This window comes from Schistocerca gregaria, chromosome 3 (genome assembly GCF_023897955.1).
Source record: "Schistocerca gregaria isolate iqSchGreg1 chromosome 3, iqSchGreg1.2, whole genome shotgun sequence".
In the NCBI taxonomy this organism is placed as follows: domain Eukaryota; kingdom Metazoa; phylum Arthropoda; class Insecta; order Orthoptera; family Acrididae; genus Schistocerca; species Schistocerca gregaria.
Genome location: NC_064922.1, coordinates 394,468,335 through 394,495,781, shown reverse-complemented (window position 1 = coordinate 394,495,781; position 27,447 = coordinate 394,468,335). Strand labels below are relative to the sequence as shown.

The 27,447-nt window shown below is 43.4% G+C and overlaps 1 protein-coding gene across 3 annotated transcripts in view; it reads left to right on the top strand.

Annotated features, from left to right (window-relative positions):
• The window catches only part of LOC126354562 (uncharacterized), a 292,093-nt gene that overhangs the window by 188,919 nt on the left and 75,727 nt on the right, over window positions 1-27,447 (top strand). For all 3 annotated transcript variants that reach the window (XM_050004305.1, XM_050004306.1, XM_050004307.1), the window contains 2 exons: window positions 14,381-14,507; window positions 21,327-21,470. In XM_050004305.1, the coding sequence (XP_049860262.1) occupies window positions 14,381-14,507; window positions 21,327-21,470 (271 nt within the window). The remainder of the gene's footprint in view (window positions 1-14,380; window positions 14,508-21,326; window positions 21,471-27,447) is intronic.

Here is a 27,447-nt window from a genome sequence, read left to right as displayed (position 1 = left end):
TTGCGCGGATCCAGACTGAAGGGCCTAGAACCGCTCGGCCACACCGGCCGGCTAAAGTAACATGTCGATGCACTGTAGAGCATGTTTACTTACAACAGCGGTTTGTGGGCGAGCGTTATCCTGTTGGAAAACATCCCAGGAATGCTGTTCATTAATGACTGCAGTTCGTATCAACAGTCTGACGCACAAACTCGCAGTCAGGGTTCGTAAGATAGCCACAAGAGTTCTCCTGCTGTCATACGCAATCGCACCCCAGACCATATCTCCAGTTTTAGGTCCAGTATATCTGACACACAGAAAGGTTGGTTGCTGGTCTTCGTCTGGCCTACTACTAACCAACACAAGGACGTCACTTGCAAGGAGGCAGAACTAGTTTTCATCAGAAGACACAACACACTACCACCCCGCCCTCCATCAGCTGTCGCTTGAAACCACTGAAGTCGCAAATGGCGGTGGCTTGAGATCAGTGGAATGCACGCTACAGGGCGTCTGGCTCGGAGCTGTCCTTGTAGTAACCGGCTTGTAGCAGTTGGTACCAAATACGACTGTCTTCCCGCAAAGTCTCGTGACCGTCCGGAGCCCGGTCTTCTTGAGACCGCACATTCACGTGACCACCACTCCCAGCAATCATGTACAGTGGCTACATTCCAACCAAGTATTTGTACATTATGGCGGAAGGAACATCCAACTTGTCGTAGCCCTATTACGCGACCTCGTTCAAACTCAGTGACGTCTTTGTCGCGTTACAGGCATTCTTGACTAACACCAACTCACCACGTCCAATCTCAAGGGTAACCAAAGCTCACGACCGTTACTTCGTCTGTTTAAAGCAAACATTATTTACATCCCCGTAATGAAGCTACTAGCCGCGCGGGATTAGCCGAGCGGTCTGGGGCGCTGCAGTCCTGGACTGTGCGGATGGTCCCGGCGGAGGTTCGAGTCCTCCCTTGGGCATGGGTGTGTGTGTTTGTCCTTAGGATAATTTAGGTTAAGTAGTCTGTAAGCTTAGGGACTGATGACCTTATCAGTTAAGTCCCATAAGATTTCACACACATTTGATATTTTTAAGCCACTTGCGCCTCTCTTATACAACTGGTGTGAAAGTTGAATACACATCATATTTCAGATGTAGAAACAGCCTACCAACTTTAGCCGGCAGGAGTGGCCGAGCGGTTCTAGGCGTTACAGTCTGGAACCGCGCGACCGCTCCGGTCGCAAGTTCGAATCCTAACTCTGGCATGGATGTGATGTCCTTAGGTTAGTTTGGTTTAAGTAGTTCTTAGTTCTAGGGGACTGATGACCTCAGAAGTTAAGTCTCATAGTGCTCAGAGCCATTTGACCATTTGGAACCAACTTTAGTTTATCTCACACAACTCCTTCCGACAGTGTATGTAAGCACGATGTAGCACACTCCGTGTTGGACGGCCGCTCGTGCTTTAGAGGTGGATAGCGCCTCCGGGATGCTGCTGCCGAAGAGGCTGTCTCACGGTCGTTTCCGGCTATTTGTCTGCTGTCAGGTGGGACGGGTGACGGGTGATCCCCTGTCATTGCGGGTCTGTCTGCCGCCGAGGTGAGCCGCACACTTACGTAAGGAGGTCCGTACGAAGTGCGTCAGAATTGTGGTATGCTGCAGATTTGCTTGGGCTCACTGTTTTTAGTTATCTAATTTTTTATCTTTCCTTCACCCACCAGTTTCTATGATACGGCCATTTAATTCCATGCATTTCATGGCAGTCTCTTCTTTTGTGTAAATGTTTTGCTCCGTGTGGTAAGAGAATAAACTTCACTCTGAAACTGAAGTATCGATTCACATAGATCATACGCTAATTGTTAGCTAAGTATCGTTGCAAAATCTGAAGAAACTTTTGTAATTATCGATCCTGTAGTGTCCAAAACAATATTCATCTATTTTCTTCATGTAAGATTCCACAGTTGCTATGATTTTGTTAACATACGTAACTCATTGTGTGTGAAATTCAAACACCCGAATTTATGTTCATATTTTGTAAACCACTGTGAAGTGCATGGCAGAGAGAATTTGTCACTGCACCAAATTCAGGGGTTCTTCCTTTTCCGTTCACCTATGGGGCTTAAGATGAATTTGCCTATGTGTGCGCTTGAGATACTATAATCTTGCCTTCACGGTTCCTGCAGAAGTGATACATTGGAGGCTGCTGTAGAATCCTAGTTTCCACACTTAATACTAGCTCTTGAAACTGTGCAAGTAGGTTTTAGCGAGGTAGTTGACTTCTGTTGTCAAGTGTGCGTCACTTCCGGTTTTCCAGCATTTATATGACGCTCGTACCTGTATCAAACAATCCTTTCGCCATTCGTACCCAAGCACGACTCACGACCCGTCCTCACAGCCGTAATTCCGCCACTACCTCGTCTCCTACCTTCCAGACTTCACAGAAGCTCTTTTGCGAACCTTGCAGAACTAGAACTCTGGAAGAAAGGATGTTGCGAAGATATGGCTTACCCACAGCCTGGGGGATGTTTCCAGAATGAGATTTTCACTCTGCAGCCGAATGTGCGCTGATATGAAACTCCCTTGCAGATTAAAACTGTGTGCCAGACCGAGACTCGAACTCGGGACCTTTGCCTTTCGCGGGCAAGTGCTCTACCGTCTGAGCTACTGAAACACAACTGTTTGGTTGTAACATAATTCTGTCAGCAATACTAGATCCAACAACTTGGTTAAAATTGGTCATCATGCAGATTGGGCCAGTACCCCCAGCCAACAGGGTAACTCCCCATGTCACATTTTCGAATTTCCACCATTTTCACCACATCCAATTGGCCTTTGAACAAGGATGATGGTGGAGTGAGAGGGGGAAATTGAAGGGGTAGAGAGTAGCTAAGAGAGGTGGAAGGGGACAGGTAATGTGGCAACGCTACAGGCTGTGCTTGAACTGCATTGGTTTCATTACAATAGGGCTATGAATGACACAAAAATCAGTGTCTAGACACTTTTGAACGAGGCAGAAAGCAAAATAGCAGAGGAAACGTCGAAACATTTTATTATTTCTTAAAATAATTCCTCATAAAGGAAAATCAAATGAAGCTACTAGCATTCACCAGCCACACTGTTGCTGAAATGATTGGCAGAGTGAGCAGTACAAGCGGTGGTGAAAAGCAGCTTAAACTAAAAAAATTCAAGGAGAACTCATTGTCAAATGGAGTATATATCGTGTTCTATATGGAATTTGCGAGTTAGTTGGCTCCAGTTTTGATTATAATCTAGCATAGATCTCTTGACCGGATATATAGCTCCTTGATTGGGAAATAGCACAAATGATACCCTTTTACGAAAAGGAAGAAAAGCTACTGCATAGTACTTTCAGCATACGTTACTCTCACCTACTGTAGCAGATTCCTAGAGCAAAATCTGAGTTTAAACATTATGAATTACCTGTAACAAAATAGCTACAGTATGGGAGTCAGTACCTGTACAGTATCGAACACATCGATCATTCAGTAATCAACTCTTAGTTCGTATATGAATGTCTTGTATAGAGGCAACTAGATTCCAGTTGTCATCAGTCAGTAATCGTATTAGTGTTGGAAATCACCTGAAATCACTATAACTAAATATGGCCCTGAGGTTCAGCTGGTTTTCTGTCGGATGCTTTAAATAATATACATATGAATTAGGTCCACTCATAACAAAAATTTAACATACGTCCTCAGATCATGGAACTGTTCCAGTTCATTTGAAAATTACAGTAATCATATTTATGTCCAAATAATAGAAAGAACTGACTCCTAAAATCCGTTTCTGGAACATAAACTGAGTTCAACCACAATAACATTCACCAAAACAACTAGATTTATTTCGAAAACACTAACAGTACAATACCAATTAGTACCTTTTACAAACAGTATAGTAAGTATCACAGCAGAGGTAACCAGTTGGATTCGGTTTTCTTGACTTTCGAAAAGCTTTAGGTTCAGTACCAGAGAAACGAGTGATAAGGGAAAAAAATCATGTCTGAAACGAAAAGTCGTTAATGTGCGGAACATAGTACCTTGTCTTAGAAGGTTAATCACTCATAGGTGCAGAAGTATACAGCTAGTCGCCGGCCTGAATGGCCTAGCGGTTCTAGGAGCTACAGTCTGGAACCGCGCGTCCACTACGGTCGCAGGTTCGAATCCTGCCTCGGGCACGGATGTATGTGACGTCCCTAGGTTAGTTAGGTTTAAGTAGTTTTAAGTTCTAGGGGACTAATGACCTCAGAAGTGAGGTCCCATAGAGCTCAGAGCAATTATACAGCTGGCCATTAAAACCGCAAAACTGTTAAGAGGGCATGCAACAAGTACCGAATTGACATGCTTGGCTATGTAAATGATTAGCTTTTCAGGTTAACCCCACAAACTACGTAGGAGCAATTCCATCTAAATTCTAATACAAAGTGATCCAGCTGCCCCTGCCTATGGGTTTTGTGCAACCCACAACACCTTCAGATACCATACACGATATTTCATACTCTCTTGCTCGCCACATGCGAACTATTACTCCTACAGAAAAAATGAACAGGACCTTTTAGTAGAAAATTTAATGTAGTTAAAGTCACAGAAGTGACTTTAAAACGCGTTTTTCTTGTGTTATTCGGCATTTGTTGCCTCCAGCGAAAAAGTAACTCAGAACAAAATTTAATTACATTAAAATTGGTACAACAATGTCCTGTTCTAACAGTCTGTATGTACGGGACAAGAGTACATGAAAATCTCATGCACACGTTTTGAAGGAGTTTTAGGTTGCATAAAACACATAGATAGGGGCAGATGAATCACCATGTACAAGGCAAAAATACACAGAGGGATTTTCACATCTGAATGATGGTCATTTGAGAGAACATTGTGGCATACTTCATAAAAGAAAGATAGATGTCAACACTCATCAGAATTCGACTTTGAAGGGATAGAGGCCTATCGAGATTCATTTATAGTTCCATGATACTGCTGCTCACATACTGGTATGATGACTGTCACACCAATATGAAGTAAATGGACTCAGGAGGGCCATACTCAGAACACTGCAGAATCTCGATGCTACACCCCTCCCTCCCTCCCCCCCCCCCCTGCCCCTCCCCACTTCCCCGAAAGAGGACAGACGTAATGTTAGCTCGCCTGTGCAGGATCATACCGAGAGCCTAGAGACGGGGAATCGTCTATAACAAGACAAGTTTCCAAACAAACACAGCAACAATTTCTGAATACCATGCATTGTCACCGACGTAACCATTGCTGTGGTTTCCCTTGACGTGGCAGCACAGAGAGATGCGCCGGCCGCGGTGGTCTCGCGGTTCTAGGCGCGCAGTCCGGAACCGTGCGACTGCTACGGTCGCAGGTTCGAATCCTGCCTCGGGCATGGATGTGTGTGATGTCCTTAGGTTAGTTAGGTTTAAGTAGTTCTAAGTTCTAGGGGACTAATGACCACAGCAGTTGAGTCCCATAGTGCTCAGAGCCATTTGAACAGAGAGATGCATCGACAGTGACATGTCGAACGCCAGCACCAAACCAGGAGTGGCACCACACCGTCGTTTCAGATGAGTTCCGGTTCTGCATACATCATCACAATTGACGTATTCATATATGGATGCTCCGTGGAGAAAGAATGTTGTCATATCGCATTCGTGTTTTCATATGGATCTAGCAACTGGTTTGATATTACGGGTTGCCGCTGAGAGCACAACTTGAGAACCCCTAGTTTGCATATCCAGTGGTTTGGACAGAAACTTCTACATTTATAACGTGTTAAGTATGGTGGTTCTGTATTGTGGTCCAGGTCCCTGTAACGTTTCCCCTTCAATAAGATAAAACAAGAGCCCCTGTTGCCAGTGCTGTCCTGGTGTACATTGATACAGAGAATGTTCGATTAGTACCATGGCTAGCACGTTTCCCCATCTCTCAATCACTGAAAAAATCTGGTCTTGGTTTGCCCAGAGACAGACACAATTATCACTCTTCAGTCACTGTGACTGATGAACTCTAACAGAGACAAATCAGCAAAAAGTGACGTGCTCATATCTGCCTTCCAAGTTTATTTCCAGCAGGGTTAGTGGTGTTGTTACATCCAGAAGTGGCGAAGCCGTGTACTAAATTTAGGATGTTTTACTCCCCCAAATCACCTACAAATTTAATAATGTATTCTTCCCATTGTAATATATACGCACAATAAATAAGACTTCTTAATTTGCTATCCTTTATGGTGTCGCAGTTTTACTCGCCAGCAACGTAATTTCAGTATTTCCTATGGGAAGTGTGAGAGGATCATTAACGCTCATGATATATAATGCACGACAAAAAAATGAAGTACACATGAAAGGAGGAGGAAACGAAATGAAACTTCAAGGATTCAGAGGGAATGTGACGTTAATTCCGTGAGTCCAGTTATCAGTATGATTTTACACCCACTCTGCCCTGGGTGCGTGGATTGATCCGTTTGGGAAGAGTGTCACAAAGCTGTTGTGTACTCTCGTGTGTCACACTGGCCCACAATTGTCGAAACTCGTCCTTGATGTCCTGATACTGGCACTGAGATGGATATGATATCCGAGCTGGATCCACACACGTTCTATGGAAGACAGATCAGGAGGTCTTGCTGGCCATAGGAGAATCTCAAAATAACACAGACAAATCAGAGAGACTGGTTCCACGTGCGGACGAACATTATCCTGTTGAAAAATGACACCACGATACTGTCGTATGAGAAGTACCGCATGAGGACACAAGATGTCTGTGAATTACTATTGTGCTGTCATAGTTCCTTCAGTCACTACCAGGCATGACCTGAAATTACAGCTGATGGCCACATTATGACGCGAGGAGTAGTACCTTTGTACGTCTCTAATAAAAGACTGGCATCTCTTTCCCCATGTCATCGCAGTGATAGCCGACGAATGTCATCCAGGGTAGGGCAGAGCTGCGGTTCCCCGATGAGTGCTTTACAGTGCTATTAAGCAACAGCCATGCTTCCCAGTCACGACTCCACTCCAAGCGCAGCCCTTTGTGTTGTGGTGTCAACAGCAACCGACGCGTGGGACAGTTGTTTCCTTGTCCTAGTGCTGCCAGTCTCCAACCAATGGTGTGAGATGATAAAAAATTTTCACGGAGTCTATTACAAGATTACTTGTTCTCGAATGGCAGGTGCAGGTATGAAATGTTTAAGACAGCCGTGATGCACCGTACGCCGCCCTTCTTTTGTCGTGGTCAGACGTGCTCGATCGAAACTTTGAATTTCCCACGAAGTCCAACGTCGGATCGCTGTGACATCCTAATGCCTCTCAAATATGGACAATTCCCGATTCGACCAGCTGCCCAAATGAAGGCCCAGAAGGACGAAATTTTCAAACGCCGTCAGGTGCTGATAATGTTGTCTCACAAGGACGCACGGCATCTCCGTGTCCTTCACGGTAATCACTCATCACGCGAAGCTATTCACGTCCTTTACAAACCCCTCTCGAACTGGTAGCAAAACCAAACACGAACAGCACTAATTCTCCCTGGCGGCGTGCCACGTATCACAGCTAACTGCAGCTCTAATCATGTACATATCCGCCGGTAACGAAGTTACTCTGTGATCCGTCCATATTTTGTGGGTGCTTCACCTTTTTGTCAGACATTGTATGATACAACAAAAGCTATTCTTTGCCAAGCTCTGCGCAGTGATTTGAGGAGTGATGAACTGTATGCAACTCGTAAATTATTATTGAGATGGAACATGGATAGCTATGACACCCCGGAGAATTCAGATGAAGAACATTGAGAAATCGTGTGGTTTATCTAGATGCGAGAGTGCATGCTGTAGTTTGTAATAACAATAATCCAATTTTTGGATACGAAAAGCATATATTAATTCTTTTCTTACGTTAAAATTTATCGTATCCTTGTCTCAACCTGTTAGGAAAGTTACGAATAGTTGAGTGCGTGTGTTGTAATACCTTTGGTGTATTCCAGTTACGTGTGACATCATCAAGATGTTTTAAAAATAGGATAAGGAACAGATATTAAATAACGGATGCTTGGTGCCCATGGTGTGATATTTGTGTGACACTTTACTCTAAACGACTACGAAGAAGATACTCGTAATTATCTAAAGAGTTGTTATGCGAAGAGAGTTGTCAGAGAAAATTTGAATACGACTGAACTGACTGCTCGTTGCGCGTGAAGTTACTGCACGATTATAGGACTAGAGCTACAAGAAATCACATTTTCAACTATGGAAATACTCAGATATATCGACGTTGATAGAGTTGTCATACCTGCAAGCAATATTCTGTACTAATACTTCCGAGATAAAACTCTAAGTGTCAATGTGGCATTGAACACCACTGTTAATTTAAGTCACCTAATAAATAGACGTCTCAGTTAAAATTTGCAAGCTAAAGGCACAGCATCAGTTTCTTATAACGCAAACAGTTCAGCAAACAACTTAAACTGTCACTGATGAGGTTACTCATCAGGGGACGGTCACTCATACACTACAGTTAAGAAAATATTTCCAGTTCCTCTAATGGTTGATACGAGGGCGTGCTGAAAAATAATGCCTCCGATTATTTATGTGAAACCTCAAAGCTTTTTAAATAAAACAAAGTTATTCATATTCTACATTTTTGTTCTTCGTGTGTACATACTTATTTCTGAACATAGTCACCCTGACGATGAAACTCATTTACCCGAGCGATATCGTCACTGTAGAATGTTTGATTGTTGACAGAGTCACAACAGTACCTCTGAAACTCGTATCAGCGCACCCTCCGCTGCAGAGTGAAATTCTCATTCTGGTAACAGCACCTCTGCTTGCTCCGCTTCATCACTATCAAGGTGAAGTCCTCGACGGTGTTCTTTAAGTTTTGGAAACTATGGAAATCGGATGGTATCAAGTCGGGACTATAAGCAGGATGATGGATGACAGTGAAGGGAAGCGGATTGTGGCAGCTGTCGCTGCCCTCGCGTGTGTTCTGGAGTTGTCATGCTGAAAGAGAGGCATGCTGATGAACTCTCCGAATGCGAAAATCTATTACAACACGGTGTTTCGCACGCACAGACATACTTACGTTGTTACACGCGACAATGTGGAGCCCTCCAGTTGCAGAAGGCTGCATATATGCAGAGGTGAAGAATAAAGATGTAGAATGTTAGTTTTGTTTCATTTACAAAGTTTTAAGAGTGTTCACAGAAAACGTTATGTGGGATTACTTTTCAGCGCGCCCTCATATCTGCTTGTTTGGAATCGCTGGTAGTTAAACAGTAAAAGAGCTAATAGTAACAAGCCATTTTTAAATGTTTTGATTTGTTTTTATAATGGTGCATTATTTATCCTCTGTGTTTCGTCCTCACAAGAAAATTATCATTACGCTGCTTGACCTGTCACCGTGGATTTAAACACATGGTAATTTAATCACCACTTTCACACTGCTTCTCGTTTATAAAGCGTATACGTCGATTCTGAATCTCATCAATACGTTACCTCAAACGTAATTTATTAATGAAGCAGTGCATTTTTGAATAGTTGATACGTTATGGCTGAGAATTAAGTTACTAGATTATGAATCACTTTCAGTAGCCTCTATGATTTATGTGACAGTAAGATATGTGACGAATGACTTAGAGACATTCACCATATCTTTTATGCTCATTATCTTAAACGATGTTTTCTGAATTCTGATTGCATATTTCATGCAGTCAAGAGAACAACACAAGCAAGTGTGGAGATTGGTGTTAAAATATGTGTGAGTAACTGTGACCTCTACGATTTTCTATCAGTTCATCATTATTAGAAACTTCCGCATCAGTCATTAAAATTGCTATAGTTTATACAAGGATGTGCTGAACTAACTTCATATCGGGATCATAGCATTCTTGAAGCATATGTTTTGTTGCTGGAAAAAATATTTGCATATAATGCTGTATACGGATCATCTCTGCTATAGAGCACGACGTATGAAACAGGTAATAGGACGATTCAAGTACTTTAAGGATATATTTTGAATTAAAAGATAAGCATGTGTCATGTAATATCTGTGGATGTATTCCAGTTACATGGGACATCTTCAAGTAGCTTTTAAAAAGAGAATAAGTAAAATATTCAAGGTTTCAGCCACTGCGTAAAAACAGGTACAGTAGTGCTTTAAAATAATCCTAAGAACGTAGTCCATTAACAAGGCTTTTGCACCCCTCACAGGAAAGATCGTTCTGGATAGTTTGGCAGCTCACAAGTTTTTGTTGCCCAATACTGAATTGGTGAATGGTTTGCTGCCCTCTATACCGTCTGACCGCTGTTAGTAATCGATAGCAACTCCTATTATCAACAAGCTGTTCATGGTCGTTATCGCCTACAAAAAGTTATCTTCTTCCAAAATAAAAGATACTGTGATCCAGGCAATGTAACGAAAAGAACATTTAGAGTGAAATATAATCATATAGAATTTCGTTCAAGAGAAAAAAAACACTGTCCCAAAAGCGATTACGACCGAGCTGCACATCTGATAGATTGATAGATGTATTAAACGAAATCTACAGTGGAAAAGTACATTGCGATATACACTCATGACCAGCTGATTAAGAGTTAACCACCATACACGCATACGTTGTTAAACTGAGACGACTCTGCGTAGAATGACCGGCCCCGGTGGCCGAGCGGTTCTAGGCGCTTCAGTCTGGAACCGTGCGACTGCTACGGTCGCAGGTTCGAATGATGCCTCGGGCATGGATGTGTGTGATGTCCTTAGGTTAGTTAGGTTTAAGTAGTTCTAAGTTGTAGGGGACTGATGACATCCGATTTTAAGTCCCATAGTGCTCAGGGCCAATTTATTTACTTATTTATTTATTTGCGTACAATGTAAATACGAGTGCTGCTGTGACTCAGTGGGGCATACAAGACAATACCAACTAAAGACCTTGAGATAGCTAACCACAGACCTAAACGTGCACTGGAAATCAGTGGAATGCTGATTAAAAAATGGTACCCGGCGTAATGTGGAAGATGTAAGTGGAAAGCTTGTTGCATCTAAAGCAGAAATTCAGTAATAAAAAATGGCTCTTTTAGCACTATGGGACTTAACTTCTGAGGTCATCAGTCCCCCAGACATAGAACTTCTTAAAGCTAACTAACCTAAGGATATGACACACATCCATGCCCGAGGCAGGATTCGAACCTGCGACCGTAGCAGCAGAGCGGTTTCGGACGGAAGCGCCTAGAACCGCTCGGCCACAGCGGCCGGCTAATTCAGAAGTACGCTGCCATTTAATGACCAGAGTGTTGGGACAATCCCAGTATAGTAATCAACATATTCGTCAGGTGTAGCCAAGTGTACTGAAAAAATAGGCAGAGGATGCAGCCGTTAAGGGACTTAACATGGTCCCTTGCTATCTTACACTGCCAGAGAAAGATGAACAGACACGACGTCGTTTGAATGTCGAGAAGTTCGATACCGGATAATCAGGATAATCAAATATTGAAATGTATGGAAGTGCAACGTGGACGGTAAATAGTTTGGACAAGAAGAGAATAGAAGCTTTCGAAATGTGGTGCTACAGAAGAATGCTGAAGAGTAGATGGGTAGGTCACATAACTAATGAGGAGGTATTGAATAGAATTAGGGAGAAGAGAAATTTGTGGCACACCTTCACCAGAAGAAGGGATCGGTTGGTAGGACATGTTCTGAGGAATGATGGGATCACCAATTTAGTATTACAGGGCAGCGTGGAGGGTAAAAATCGTAGAGGGAGACCAAGAGATGAATACACTAAGCAGATTCAGGAGGACGTAGATTGCAGTAGGTACTGGGAGATGAAGAAGCTTGCACAGGATAGAGTAGCATGGAGAGGTGCATGAAACCAGTCTCAGGACTGAAGACCGCAACAACAACAACGAGTATATCATTTACCTTGGTGCCAAAGTCACTTTCAGTTAGATGTCTCAATGTCTGTGGAGGAATGTCACCCCCAGAGAAGGTAGTAACGCTGGACTTTGGAATCTGGAGCGAAATCGACGTTCTAACTCTTCCCAAAGGTGTTGTATTGGGCTCAGTCGGGATCCTGGGCAGGCCAGGCCATTTCAGAAATATTATTTTCCACAGAGCACTGCTTTATGACGTTATGGATTGTAATGTAATAATTGTCTCCAAACTGTTCCTCTACCGTATGCAGTACACAGTGGTGTAAAAACTGCCCAGATCCTTCCAGATTTAGACTTCTCTTAAGCACACTGGCGGGTCTACGCCCTAACTAAAAAAAGCACTCCCCTACCGTAGCATCACCTTCTCTGTATTGCAGCGCTGGCACTACAAATGATGGCAGGCAACGTTGTCCACGGGCTCGACAAACACAAACACTTCCGTCTAATTGCCACAGGACATCGCGCGACTGATCAAACTATTCGTTTCCAGCCTTACATTGTCCTGTGGCGCGCTCTTTACATCACCTCAGGCGTCGCTTAGCACTGGCTGCTGTAATGTGTGTCTCAAGAGCAGCTGTGTGCCCATTGCTTTTAACTCCCTACGCACAGTCGCTGTCCTGGCTGGACTGCTGGTAGCACTCCGGTACTCACGAGTTATTCCTTGCACTTATTGCATGCTATTTTTTACAACCTCCATCCGCAACCCTCGACGTTGCCTGTTTATCAGTACATGAGCTCTGCCTGGTCTTGGTTTATCTGTAGCCGTTACTTCGCTTTTGCACTACACAGTCACGTTGTCAACAGTCAAGTTGGGTAGGTTGAGGACGGTTGAAAAGTCCCTGACTGATTTTGTATTCAGGTGACGTCCAGTTATCAGTCGACGTTCGAAGTCACTGAGCTATCCTCACTGATCCATTCTGCTGTTCTTGCTTCTTTAGTTACGACACAACTCTCCTTGCCTACTTTTATATTGGTGGGTCTGCCACACGTGACATCTAGCAGCCAATTTCGCATTATATAGAGTTGTCCAGATACTTTTTATGAGACATTGTATGACTTTAGGACTATACCGACTCCCTCAGGATCGAATACCATGCCAGAGAAATTGTTCTGAGATTTAATGTGCCGGTGTCTCAAGCTAGCGGCAACACGGTTATCGTCGTTAACACCTGTTATCTTTTTAAATTTTAGTATGAATGATTCATTCCAAAGAGTCTCCCAAAAATTTGGGAAATAACAAAGATGAGTAAAGCTGTCTGTAACCTAAAAATTGGACAAAACACCACAATGTGTTGCAAATTATGATCATATGGGGGTGGTTACGCCCCTGTGTCCTTCTGACCTTAGAACTGATGTACCCAGACAATCACAGCCAGACCTAGCCTTTAACGTGGACCCGTGTACATTGTGCAAGTTGGCGTTGGCGTGATCTACTCATCTAATCTTCAGCATTCTTCTGTAACACCACATTTCGAAAGCTTCTATTCTCTTCTTGTCTAAACTATTTACTGTCCACTTTTCACTTCCATACATGGCTACACTCCATACAAATACTTTCAGAAACAACTTCCTGACACTTAAATCTATACTCGATGTTAACAAATTTCTCTTCTTCAGGAACGCTTTCCTTGCCGTTGCCAGTCTACATTTTATATCCTCTCTACTTCTACCATCATCAGTTATTTTACTCCCCAGATAGCAAAACTCATTTACTACTTTAAGTGTCTCATTTCCTAATCTAATTCCCTCAGCATCACCCGACTTCATTCGAATACATTCCATTATCCTCGTTTTGCTTTTGTTGATGTTCATGTTATACCCTCCTTTCCTTAACATTAAAAACTATAAAATATATTACTGGAATGAGGGCAACCACTGATAAAACAACCTAAGCGTTTATTATTTGAGCAGGTGTAGTAATGAACATCATTAGGAAGATTTTTTGCAAGAAATTTTTGCCGTTTGACTGTAGATTTGTATTCATTTATTTCACACAATCGTAATTTCGGCTTTCTATCCATTCTCATCTGCAACTTTAAATCTCAGAAAAATGTCCAACCTGCCTAAATAACTTGTCATCGACGACGTAAAATTTGTCTGATCTTATTTAGGCGACTTTATATCATTTAGGAGGGTCTGGCAATGTTTGATATTGCAAATTACACGTGAGAATGGCTGCAGAGCCAAATAATGATTGTGCGAAATAAAGGAATGCAAATCTACTGTCGAATGGCATTAATTTATTTCAAAAAGTTCTACATGACTGTAGTCCTCCACGAAGGAAAACTCATTACCTAGAATTCTGCAGAGATTCCATGGAATGCTATGAATGACTATCCTGTGGTGATATCTAGAGCTTCATGTAAATAACCTTCTGGTTTTCAGTATGGGGAACCTCATAGCGTCCACGTCGCTGAACATTTACTACACATGAACAGTGATGTCTTCCATGCTGACAGACGACCCATGCCTTTGCAGATCTCGACGACGGGCCAGTACGGCTCGTTCGGTCTGCTGTTCGACGGGGTGCTGCAGCAGCTGGGTGCGCAGTCCACGGGCGCCACGCTCATCATGAACATGCTGTCCGCCGCCGTCAACTTCACCGGTAAGTCTTCCGCTCTGCTGCATAACACAATCAGACACGTCACTACCCATCGTGGAACCACTGACAGAGGTTTACAGTACTGACCGGTTCATTTTACTTTTCCACTGTGATTTCCGTTCTATCTTCTCATCGTCTAAATTCGCCACTTCGACAATACCTTACAGCAGTTTGTTACATACATCGTTCCACTACACTGGCTCCTCATGAAATAACCGTCCGTTTAGTCGAAACACAGTTTAGTGTCTGGTATCGCACCAAAATCCAGGTCATTATACACTCCTGGAAATGGAAAAAAGAACACATTGACACCGGTGTGTCAGACCCACCATACTTGCTCCGGACACTGCGAGAGGGCTGTACAAGCAATGATCACACGCACAGCACAGCGGACACACCAGGAACCGCGGTGTTGGCCGTCGATTGGCGCTAGCTGCGCAGCATTTGTGCACCGCCGCCGTCAGTGTCAGCCAGTTTGCCGTGGCATACGGAGCTCCATCGCAGTCTTTAACACTGGTAGCATGCCGCGACAGCGTGGACGTGAACCGTATGTGCAGTTGACGGACTTTGAGCAAGGGCGTATAGTGGGCATGTGGGAGGCCGGGTGGACGTACCGCCGAATTGCTCAACACGTGGGGCGTGGGGTCTCCACAGTACATCGATGTTGTCGCCAGTGTCGCGACAGGCGTGAATGGAGGGACGAATGGAGACGTGTCGTCTTCAGCCATGAGAGTCGCTTGTTCCTAGGTGCCAATGATGGTCGTATGCGTGTTTGGCGCCGTGCAGGTGAGCGCCACAATCAGGACTGCATACGACCGAGGCACACAGGGCCAACACCCGGCATCATGGTGTGGGGAGCGATCTCCTACACTGGCCGTACACCTCTGGTGATCGTCGAGAGGACACTGAATAGTGCACGGTACATCCAAACCGTCATCGAACCCATCGTTCTACCATTCCTAGACCGGCAAGGGAACTTGCTGTTCCAACAGGACAATGCACGTCCGCATGTATCCCGTGCCACCCAACGTGCTCTAGAAGGTGTAAGTCAACTACCCTGGCCAGCAAGATCTCCGGATCTGTCCCCCATTGAGCATGTTTGGGACTGGATGAAGCGTCGTCTCACGCGGTGTGCACGTCCAGCACGAACGCTGGCCCAACTGAGGCGCCAGGTGGAAATGGCATGGCAAGCCGTTCCACAGGACTACATCCAGCATCTCTACGGTCGTCTCCATGGGAGAATAGCAGCCTGCATTGCTGCGAAAGGTGGATATACACTATACTAGTGCCGACATTGTGCATGCTCTGTTGCCTGTGTCTATGTGCCTGTGGTTCTGTCAGCGTGATCATGTGATGTATCTGACCCCAGGAATGTGTCAATAAAGTTTCCCCTTCCTGGGACAATGAATTCACGGTGTTCTTATTTCAATTTCCAGGAGTGTAGATGTGGTACCGAGCGCCGCGGGTTTCGAATCCGCGCCAGACAGCGTGGACCTCGATTACCACTAGAGGTCTCTCCAGCCGTCGCGCCGTAATCCGTGGCTGCTCGCGCGTTCCTGGCCCGCGTATAATGTGAGGGCCCCATGGTGGAGCACGTGGCCCCAGCGGCCAATAGCGACGTACTCTATCATGTATTTAATCGCCTACCTCTCGCTCAGCAGGCAGTTCGATATCTATCGACATCTCGCATAGAGACAGCGTGTTTACATTACTTTGTTTCCGTGTACTAGTGGACGTGGTGGATTCGTGAGGATTCACTTGTGACCCCGTTGCTATTTGCGTGTTGTTGTTCGTTAGTTCGTGCTCCGTCGTCTGTCGTTGTTCGTGTCCGTCCTTCGCTCTTCGTTTTGTTTGATCGCGGGCCTTCCCATTTGGTCCCGCCGCTTTCGTTCATGGCAACCCCGCAACGGTTCCGGTCGCGGTTACAACAATAGATGTAGTGCTAGGTAATAAGAAACAGCTTATGGGAGGAAATCGGTTGTGGCCATGTTAAAAAACCAATAAATTTCTTGGTGAAACCACTAAAACATAAGATGAACATCAGAGCACAGACTTGAATTCCTTCTGCCTGAATACGAGGAACAGTTTTACTTATCACCTCGAAAAATACTTGTTGATTTTTAAAAAAAGAAATTAGCTTTCACTTGTTTATTACAAACTATGAATGATAGAAACAAACTGTCCATGTCATTGGATAGAGGACAGTTCAAAGTTTCATCATAAATTTAGGCATTAACCGTGGCGTGCAGCGATCTGGTGCTAACTTTGATAAAAACAACAGTCTAGATCGCAATAAATTTTGTTTGTTATGACCGGTTTTGGCTTACGTTTAAGCCACATTCATTCTTGAACCCTCTACGGCTTTTCACGTGGTTGTAGAACCGTACAATCCTGGTATGACGTGTAAAACAGGGGAGGTACCAGCGCCAGCCAAAGAGCGCCCAAGAGGATGGCTTTAACATAAGCTGAAACCGGCCATAATAAACAATCTGGACTGTTGTTTTAACCATAGTTTTATATTCGCATAGACACTACGCCATACACTCAACATGAGCATCGTGCGTTGTTCGACAAACATCGAAATGCTTGTCCACTTCACTCCAGATAAGGATCAACAGGTCCCTGTTTATAGAATCGACAGGTTCAATAATTCGAAGTCCAGCTCGTGAAGACTGGCTACTTTAAGTGGAACAAAGAACCTTTTATGTAACCCCACAGAAAAAAAATCACTAGGTGTGATATCTGGTGACATGGGAGGCCAAAATCAATGAAAAAAATGTTTCTGGCAACGGAAAAGCCGGGTTTGGAAACATTCACAATTTACGCAACAGATTCCAGCTGAGTAGCCATTGAGATCAGTAGTGTTCAGTGTTTGGTGACATTTCTGTATACTCGATTGATGGTGCGATTTGCAAACTGTATTAATAAACGCAGCTTCAACAACACGTTATAATTAAATACGTATTTATTGTTTAAGAACAAATTCCCAAAATGTGAATATACACAGTCCGGTCACAGTAAACTGTCCATCGCCTCTGTTTAACATCACAGATGGCAGGTGGTAGCACTATCAGTGGAGTGTATATAAAGTGTGTCGGCCGGAAGCAGAAATCAGTGCAATCATTGTCGTAACGCGGAAACGGGCCGATTTATCTCACATCCAAAAGGGCATGATCATTGGCTTTCGAGCCAAGTGTATAATTAACAAACGTTCAACGAAAGTTGCTGCTTATGGACCTCGACAGCAGGCACCTGGTTCATGCACCCATGCCGACTGTTGTTCATCGACGACGAAGGCTGAAATTTGAGTGCAAATACGGCAATTGGACGTACACTGAATGGCGAAAGGTCGCATTTTCTGGTGAATCGCGTTTTATTTTCCATCGGACAGTTGGCCTTTGGCGTGTGCGGAGTAAAATGTCTAAAAGCAAACACCCTGTATTGAAGACGGAGTGTTATGGTCTGGGAAATGTTTCCGTGGCTTTCCCTGGGTGATATCGACAGTGTGGAAGGGACAATGGATAAACAAAAGCATGCATCTATCCTTCGGGACAATATCCACCCCTACATGCAGTTTCTTTTTCCCTTGCACGATGGCATCTATCAGCAAGACAATGCAACGTGTCACGCATCTCGCAGTGTACTTGCGTGATTCAAAGGTCACCAGGACGCGTTTACCGTACATCCCGGCCACCAAACTCATCGAATTTAAACCCAATCGATAATCTGACAGACCATTCCGGTTGTGTTGTTCGCGTCACGGATCCTCAAACGAGTAACCGGCCACGGCAATGGGGTCGGCATGGCTCCACAATCCCTGTCGGTACCTTCCACAACCTCACTGACTCTCTTCCTGAACGTCTCTCACCGTGAGAGGTAGTTATTCATGCTTTTCACAGGTTAGAATTAATTTAATACCGTCAGCTGCTGACGGACGTTGATGTATATCAACGGCGACAGGTGAAAACGTGTGCCCCAACCGGGACTCGAACCCGGGATCTCTTGCTTACAGCCACCGAGGACACAGAGGATAGTGCGACTGCAGCGAGTATCTCGCGCACGCCTCCCGTGAGACCCACATTCACACCTTGTACGTCCACACACTACACTCGTAGTGTCCCACCCCAACACACTCATTACTCGTGGAAGACATTCTTACCAAGTCCCGTAAGAGTTCGGGGAATTTGTGTGCATCCGCACAGAAGACCTGTATTGCCAGAGCTATATACTTATATGAATACGGTGTCTCTTCTTCCGGACATGTCCAAAAGAAGAGACACCGTATTCATATAAGTATACTTTTCACAGGTGGTCACGTTAATGTGACTTGCCAGAGTAGTTTTCAAACTTCACAAAATCGTCATAATAACGATAGTATTTGTGTCCATTGTCAAAATATGTCATTTACGATTCAGTTATGCACATCAAAAATAACGTTGATAATTAACACACAAACAGCTCTGCCTGTGAGTGTGATACAAGAACTAGACCGAACTTACATTCAGCAATAAAGAAGTAACCTAAACTCAAAGTAGCATTTTCTCCTAATAAATAAATTTGTATAATGAAATACCTAATGAGATTGAAATGGATACTAAAATCAAATTATTTAAAAATATATAGTTAAGGAGTACCCATTGACCACACAGCCTGTGCTGTGAAGGATAAACACGTGAAACACAAGTACTCGGAAATAATAATGAGCTTAACGTAAATCTGTCATTTCGCAACACACTTTAACGTTGTTCTTGTTTCTGGAAAATCACATAGGAAAACTCTGCAATCGATGCTAATATCTTATCTGCTTTTTCAGGCAAACATATCTCTCATTAGAGGACGATGCTCACTCAGTTATTTAGCCATGTAAACTGGAAGTTTCGGTACACATAACTGAAATCAGACATCATTGTGGTGGTGCTAATGTCAGAAAACAGTCTGTGTATTCTGAGTGTAGTGTGATCAGTCACTGTTAATGAGACCGAATGAACAGTGTTGGACTAACTTTCTACGTTATGAGATTGCGCTGTTGTAAACGGACCGGCCTTGGAGGATGGAGGCTCTAAACTCCATCTGACCATCTTGATTTTGGTTTTCCATGATGTACCTAAGTTATTCCAGGCAAGTGTCGGGATAATTGCTACTACAAAGCGTGTCCCATCCAAATCAAATTACACCTTCCTGTATATACAGTGGCTCACAAATAAGTGATGCACCCAGAAGTGGAGGACGAAAACTGGAAATTTCTGGTAAGTTCTATGGGACCAAACTACTGATGTCATCGGTCCCGAAGCTTGCACACTGCTTAATCTAACTTACAGTAACTTACGCTAAGGACAAAACACACACCCATGCTCGAGGGAGGACTCGAACCTCCGACCGGGGGGGGGGGGGGGGAGGGGAGCCGCGCGAACCGTGACAAGGCGCCTAGACCGCACGACTACCCCGCGCGGAAGTGGAGGGGGAAATGAAATTATGAAATTAAACTACACAGGTTGAGAGTGTATGTTATTTCAGTGATTACAGAATCGAATCTTGTTTTCAGACAACTTGGCAGAACTGAGCCCAATTATCACTACTGTGTTGCAGCTGATCTAGATGATGCACTGATTATGTTGTGATAGGTTTCATAAAGACGTTGTATTCTCTCCTCAGGCAAAGTGGTTCACAACTATTGTAACTGGTCGTTGACATCCTGCATACTGCCAATAGGGTGGAGTGGAACTGATCTTGCTGAATAAGAGAGTACCTCTATCCCATGCAGACAGCTCAGAGACACACGTAGTTTTGTGTGAGGTCGATCACAGGCCTGTTGAAAAATTACACTAGAATACTGTCGCATCAGACGTAACAGGTGAGGACGCAGTATGTCTGGGGCATACCGTTGTCCCGTCAGAGCGCCCTCAGTAACTATCGTCTGTATCCTGAGGTTATACCTGACGGCTGATGGCTTCCAACATCTTGACACAGGAGTAACAGACTTGTGCCTCTCCAAAAAATTGGAAGAATGGGACATCTCACCAGATCACCGTTACGCTCGCCGACGATGTCATGTGGGATAATGCAGAACCGCAATTCATTGCTGGACACAATGTGACGCCAACCATCAGCCGTCCATGCGTCCTGGATATGGGAATATTCCAATCGCAGCCCCATTCTTATTGTGAGTTTATGGCAGTCTGCGCAAGGGATGGTACTTCTCTAGTCCGTTTGCTGCTATTCTTCGACTAACGGTGCAAGATGACACTGAAGATGCAGGGATGGCAGCCACTTTCGGATGGCAGCCACAGATGTGAAGGGACTGCACAACACCATGGCCCTCCCTCGTGGTTGTCAGATGCGGCCGACCAAAACCTTGATGGTGAGTATGACTGCCCGTACATTCCACGCAGTCCAACATCCAGCCACTGCCGCATTCGAATGCCCTCCAAATCTGGATATTTCACGATCCAAATAAACGGCCTAATAGGGACCCACAATGGGTCCCCTTTCAAGTAAGTTTGGTGCTGATAGCGGCTTCTCACCTCCGTATTCTTCGCAGTGATCACACGACATCTAACTCTGTCCATGCCCTCATATACCCTGCCAGGCTTAGTAACAAGTAAATATGAGCACTAATGCACTTTGATGGCCCTCCAACCTATCACAGGGAATTGCAACTCTTATCATTTACCTACCCACTTATGGTGTTTACCTGTATGAACTTGTTTTGACATCCGTGTGTTCTGGGTGCTTTTTCTTTTTGTCAGGCGGTGTATGACTTATGTATCATATTTTTGAACTGTAACATTACGACATGTCCAGTACCGTTGTACCTGCCTGCAGGCCTGGTGACGAACCGCCTACTACGCTCTATGACGTACCGGATGGTGTCCGTCATCGGCGGCCTCATGTTCACCGTAGGCGTCATGCTAACCGTGTTCGCCCGCAGCATGGCGCACATCGTCATCACCTACAGCATCATCGCAGGCAAGTCTCTCCCCAGTGTATATCTTTTATATCTTCCATGAGCTAAAATCGAGTGTTCTATTTTCTGTGTGAGAGAAAATGTATCTTTTATTAACTGAGACATTTATAACATTGGTTTGCTTTAATCAAAAGTGAAACTATACTTTATACAGAGGGGTCCAGAGAAATGAATGCACTCTTTGATAGTCAGTATTAATGGAACAAAATGGCATACCGTTACAATTCTTGCACGGGGGGAAGGTTACTTTATGTGTACAAAGCGATCCCCATTAGCAGCCAAACAACGTCGATACCGCTGGACTGTTGACCGACCTACAGCTGTCAGTGTTGCTGGTGTGACAGCCGCAGGACATCTCGATGGTTCCTTGTAATTAGATCAGTGTAGCTGGTTTCTGTTGATAAACTTCATTTTTCAAGGTCTCCCGTAGGTAAAAGAGAAAAGGTGTAAGATCTCGAAACCGTGGGGAGTACTCGTCAGCTCTACTATCAATGGTCCAGGCTGATTGTCATCCACGTAAGTTCTGACTTCTCTGTGGTAGGGAGAAGAGCGCCATCTTGTTGCAGGTAAAATCTTTCATTTACACATCCAGACCTTTTTTTATGCACATCCTTAACAATACCGTCGGCTTCAAATTTATCCCGAACGCGATACTGTTACAAGTGTTGCTGGCAGAGTTTTGTACACAGAACACCATTGCCGTTGCACTCCATGATCTTTTCGCATTTCCAGTACCACTTGCGTACGGACTTGCGTTGCTCAAACGACAATCTTTGATCACTTATTGCTGCACTGTCATCTGCTGGACACGCGCGCCAAGACCTGTTGATAAAGTAATGGACTACGCTACCTCGCAAAATTGCAACAATACGTCATTTTGTTCCAAAGTTAGTGACTGTCTAAGGGTGTCTATATTTTTCTGGACCCCTCTATACGTAGAATTAGCCGCCATCAGCTTCTGTGTCGTTATTTTATTGTTTATAAACGTACTGTCATTAACCAAGCGACTGTTCTTGTTGCTGAAGTCATCAGTACAAAGACTGGTTTGCCTCAACTCTCCACGCTAGTATATCCTGCGTATCTCTCACATCCTACTTCCGTATGAACCTGCTTACTGTAGTAAAGCTTTTGTCTCTCTCTTTAGCTCCATACACATCACACACAAAACAAACACTCAAACACTTCTCTCCATTAACATATTAACTATCCTCGCTGCCTCAGGATGTGTCCTTTTTTCTGTCAAGTTACACCCAGAAGCATTTTTCTTCGCAGTTCGATTCAGTTCTTCTTTTTTAGTTAGTCTGAAAAGAAGCAAATGTTTAGTGTTCCAAAAGGATTCTGAAAATTAGATGGACATACAAGACAACAATAGAGGAAGCTAATCGTAGGAACGGCGAGGAAAGAAACGTAGAGAACACGCTAACTACAATAAGGGATAAGACAATGTGTCGTGTGATTAGAATATCAAGTCAGCATATTACTGTCATTGGAAAAGGAATGGACAAGGTACAGGGACACAGTACTAGAAGTGGCTAAAGAATGTCTTGGAACAGTAGTGTGTAAAGGTAGGATGAAGCAAACAGCTTGGTGGAATGACACAGTCAAGGCAGCCTGTAAAAGGAAAAAGAAGGCGTATCAAAAATGGCTACATATCATAACTCAAGTAGACAGAGAGAGTTATGTTGAAGAAAGTAATAAAGCCAAACAGATAATTGCAGCATCCAAGAAGAAATCTTGGGAAGACTTTAGAAACAGGTTGAAGATTTTCGGTCAAGCTGCTGGAAAACCAGTGTGGAGTATAATTAGCAGTCTTCGAAAGGGAAGTAAGAAGGAAATGACAAGTGTTTTGGACAGGTCAGGAAAACTGCCTGTGAATCCTGTTGATGCCTTCGGCAGATGGAGGGAATATTATGAAGCGTTGCTCAATGTAGGTGAAAATACGATCAGTAATGTTTCAGATTTCGAGGTAGAATGGTATAGGAATGATGATGGAAATAGGATCACATTTGAGGAGGTGGATAAAATGGTCAATAGATTGCAGTGCAATAAAGCGGCTGGTGTGGATGAAATTAAGTCGGAACTCATCAAATATAGTGGAGTGTCAGGTCTTAAATGGCTACACAGGATAATTGAAATGGCGTGGGAGTCGGGACAGTTTCCATGAGACTGGACGAAAGCAGTAATCACACCAATCTTTAAACATGGAAACAGAAAAGAGTGTAAGAACTACAGAGGTATCTCTTTAATCAGCGTTGTGGGTAAAATCTTCTCAGGTATTGTTGAAAGGAAAGTGCGAGTATTAGTTGAGGACAAATTGGAGGAAAATCAGTTTGGGTTTAGGCCTCTTACAGGTTGTCAGGACCAGATCTTTATCTTACGGCATATCATCGAGAAGTGTTACGAGTGGAACAGGTAATTGTATCTAGGCGTTATAGATCAGGAAAAGGCATATGACCGGGTTCCTAGGAGGAAGTTATTGTCTGTTCTACGAGATTATGGAATAGGAACCAAACTTTTGCAAACAATTAAAGGTCTTTACATGGATAGTCAGGCAGCAGTTAGAGTTGACGGTAAATTGAGTTCATGGTTCAGAGTAGTTTCAGGGGTAAGACAAGGCTGCAACCTGTCTCCACTGTTGTTCATATTATTTATGGATCGTATGTTGAAAACAATAGACTGGCTGGGTGAGATCAAGATATGTGAACACAAAATAAGCAGTCTTGCATATGCGGATGACTTAGTTGTGATGGCAGATTCGATTGAAAGTTTGCAAAGTAATATTTCAGAACTAGATCAGAAATGTAAGGACTATGCTATGAAGATTAGCATCTCCAAAACGAAAGTAATGTCAGTGGGAAAGAAATATAAACGGATTGAGTGCCAAATAGGAGGAACAAAGTTAGAACAGGTGGACAGTTTCAAGTACTTAGGATGAATAATCTCACAGGATGGCGAAATAGTGAAAGAACTGGAAGCGAGGTGTAGCAAAGCTAATGCAGTGAGTGCTCAGCTACGATCTACTCTATTGTGCAAGAAGGAAGTCAGTACCAAGACTAAGTTATCTGTGCACCGTTCAATCTTTCGACCAACTTTGTTGTATGGGAGCGAAAGCTGGGTGGATTCAGGTTATCTTATCAACAAGGTTGAGGTTAGGGATATGAAAGTAGCTAGGATGATTGCAGGTACTAGCAGATGGGAACAATGGCAGGAGGGTGTCGACAATGAGGAAATAAAAGAAAAACTGCGAATGAACTCTATAGATGTAGCAGTCAGGACGAACAGGCTTAGATGGTGGGGTCATGTTACACGCATGGGAGAAGCAAGGTTACCCAAGAGACTGATGGGTTCACCAGTAGAGGGTAGGAGGAGTCGGGGCAGACCAAGGAGAAGGTACCTGGAGTCGGTTAAGAATGATTTTGAAGTAATAGGCTTATCATCAGAAGAGGCACGAATGTTAGCACCGAATAGGGGATCATGGAGAGATTTTATAAGGGGATCTATGCTCTCGACTAAACGCTGAAAGACATAATCAGTCTTAAATGATGATGATGTTGTCAGCATATTGGGCCAGATGGTCCGATCAGGACGGATGGATCGCCGTCTCATCCTCTGTAGATAGCTGCCTTTGGATGCACTATGGATAGAGTTGAGCTGTAGCTAACACAGGGTTCGATACTTCTGGTATACTACATAAATGACGTAGTACATCATAGGATTACCGGTGGTGTTGGTAACACTGGTAGGGAAAGAAAAACAAACGAATTTGTAAAAGAGAAACTGGAAGCCGACGACTTCTCTTAGCCTTTTCATGTATTTGGTTGTTTGTTTTGAGCGTAATTAGAACCACACATCATTCAATTTACTTCATTGCATATTTTGATTTCTTACAGAATACGGTTTGAATTTTATAAGTAATAAAAATTAGTTGATCGCATAATTTCTCCGCTTTTATATCACCAAAGAAATTGCTTTTGATGCAGATACGTGGAGTATAAATGTGCAATCTTAAAACAAATGCATATAATTATTGTTACTTCGTGCTCAGTAGAACGCTCTTCATTTTGATCTTAGGCAAGAGTTTCCTGTTAATGTTAATAAATAAGAAAGTTGTTTATGAGTAACAGAAACGTGTTTTATATAGGTTCGGCGAAGTTTTGAAGCGATGCTTGATATATTTTTGTTTTGAGGTTTCTTTTGTTTTACATTCTTGTTGAGAAAATTGCATTTCCTTGAGCTATATGACAACTTTATATTGTTTTTTTTTATTTTTACTACAACATCCCTCTCTTTCATTTTACAAATCAATAATTTTCGAATAAAACTGCATTAAACATTGAAATTTTCTATTTTGTTGTAAATACTTGTTAGTTTTAAGTAAATCACCAGAGGATAACTTTGTAGAACAAAATGTTCTGTACGTTGCCTGGTCCTTTATACATCCTTACTCAGTTTCTAGACGGCACACCGCAATGATCACGTTTGCAAAGAAAGCGATCGTTATGAGGTAACGCCTGACGGGTATGTAACATTCCTAATGGGGAGGTAATGCAGGTAAAAGTTCAACTGACCAAAGTTACTAGGAAAATTACCATAGTCTGCACTTACGACATTTATCCACAAAAAATATAAATTGCATTTTATAAGTAAAAAAGATTAGCTGCTCGCGTAAATTCGGCGCATTTATGTAACCAAAACACTTTTAATAGAAGTACCGTTGAGATACACAAACACAAAAAATCTATGTAATTATCATTATCATCTTGTACTTAACAGAACTATCTTCATCATGATAATAAGTTTCCTGTTGTAACTAATAAGTTAGAAAGTTGTTTAGAAATAATAGAAATATGTTTTATATAAGCTCGAATTAGTAGTAAATCGATATTCGATATGTTTTCTTTTCGATTTTGTTGTAATTTTACCTTTTCCTGAAGAAATTGTGTTACTTTAGCTCTGTATGATAAATCTGTATATTTTTGTATTTTTCTAGGTTATCGCCTCTGTACTACGTTACAAATCAACAATTTTCGAATAAAACCTGAATTCAACAATAATTTCAATTTTGCTATAAATACTGTTTATTTTTAAGTAGTAGCCGGAAGAATAACTATGTAGAGCAAAAATGTTCCGTAGGTTGTGGGGCGTTTATATATTCGCGTTCGGTTCTCCACTTCCGGTTTCTACAGTAATTTAGTAAGAAATTTATCGCATACGCAAACAAAGCGATCAAAATGAGATAAAGCCCAATAAGTATGCAACACACCTAACGTGCAGGTAACGCGGGTACGATATTACTAATCAAAGCTACTGAGAAAACTACTTTAGCCTACGCTTACTTACGATAGTCAACGGTAGCCTACGTCCGTTTTTTGTTGCACAGTGTACATCCAAAACGAATGAATACAGAGCTGCGGTTTTCTCTCGTGCCGTGTTTTCCCCGCCTCCAGGCAATCGTTTTGAGCAAAGCGTCGCGATGAAACCACTAGAGCCTAGACGGCGTGGGACTTGATTGTTGCGAGCGTCGCTGTGGCCTGTGTGGTAGCAAGTACGGCCGGTGGACTGTGCAATCAGCTGCAGCAAGAGGACCCACCGTCTTCAAGAAGACAGCGCCGTCGGTGAGGTGGACAGCCTGAGGTGCGTCATCAAAGCCAGATTAGCGAGGCGGCTGTCTCCATACGGTCTGAAGGTGTTGAGGTCACTTGCTGCACGGAGACGAACGAGCGATTTCTGTGCAGAACCAACAGCGACGGCATCGAGAAACTTGTGTGCTGCGGTACCATCAGCTAGACGTCACTAAGGTCTACGCCGATTATGGCCGCTTTAAGGACACAACAGCCTGGTGGAGCGTTGGTGTCTTTTTCCCTGTCAGACAGATACCGAAGTGGAGAAACGGGCTCTGCATACCAAGAGGAAAACTACTTGAGTCGTTTTTCCAACTATCGGTTTCACAATGATGGTTTTATGGTTGATACAGTGTAG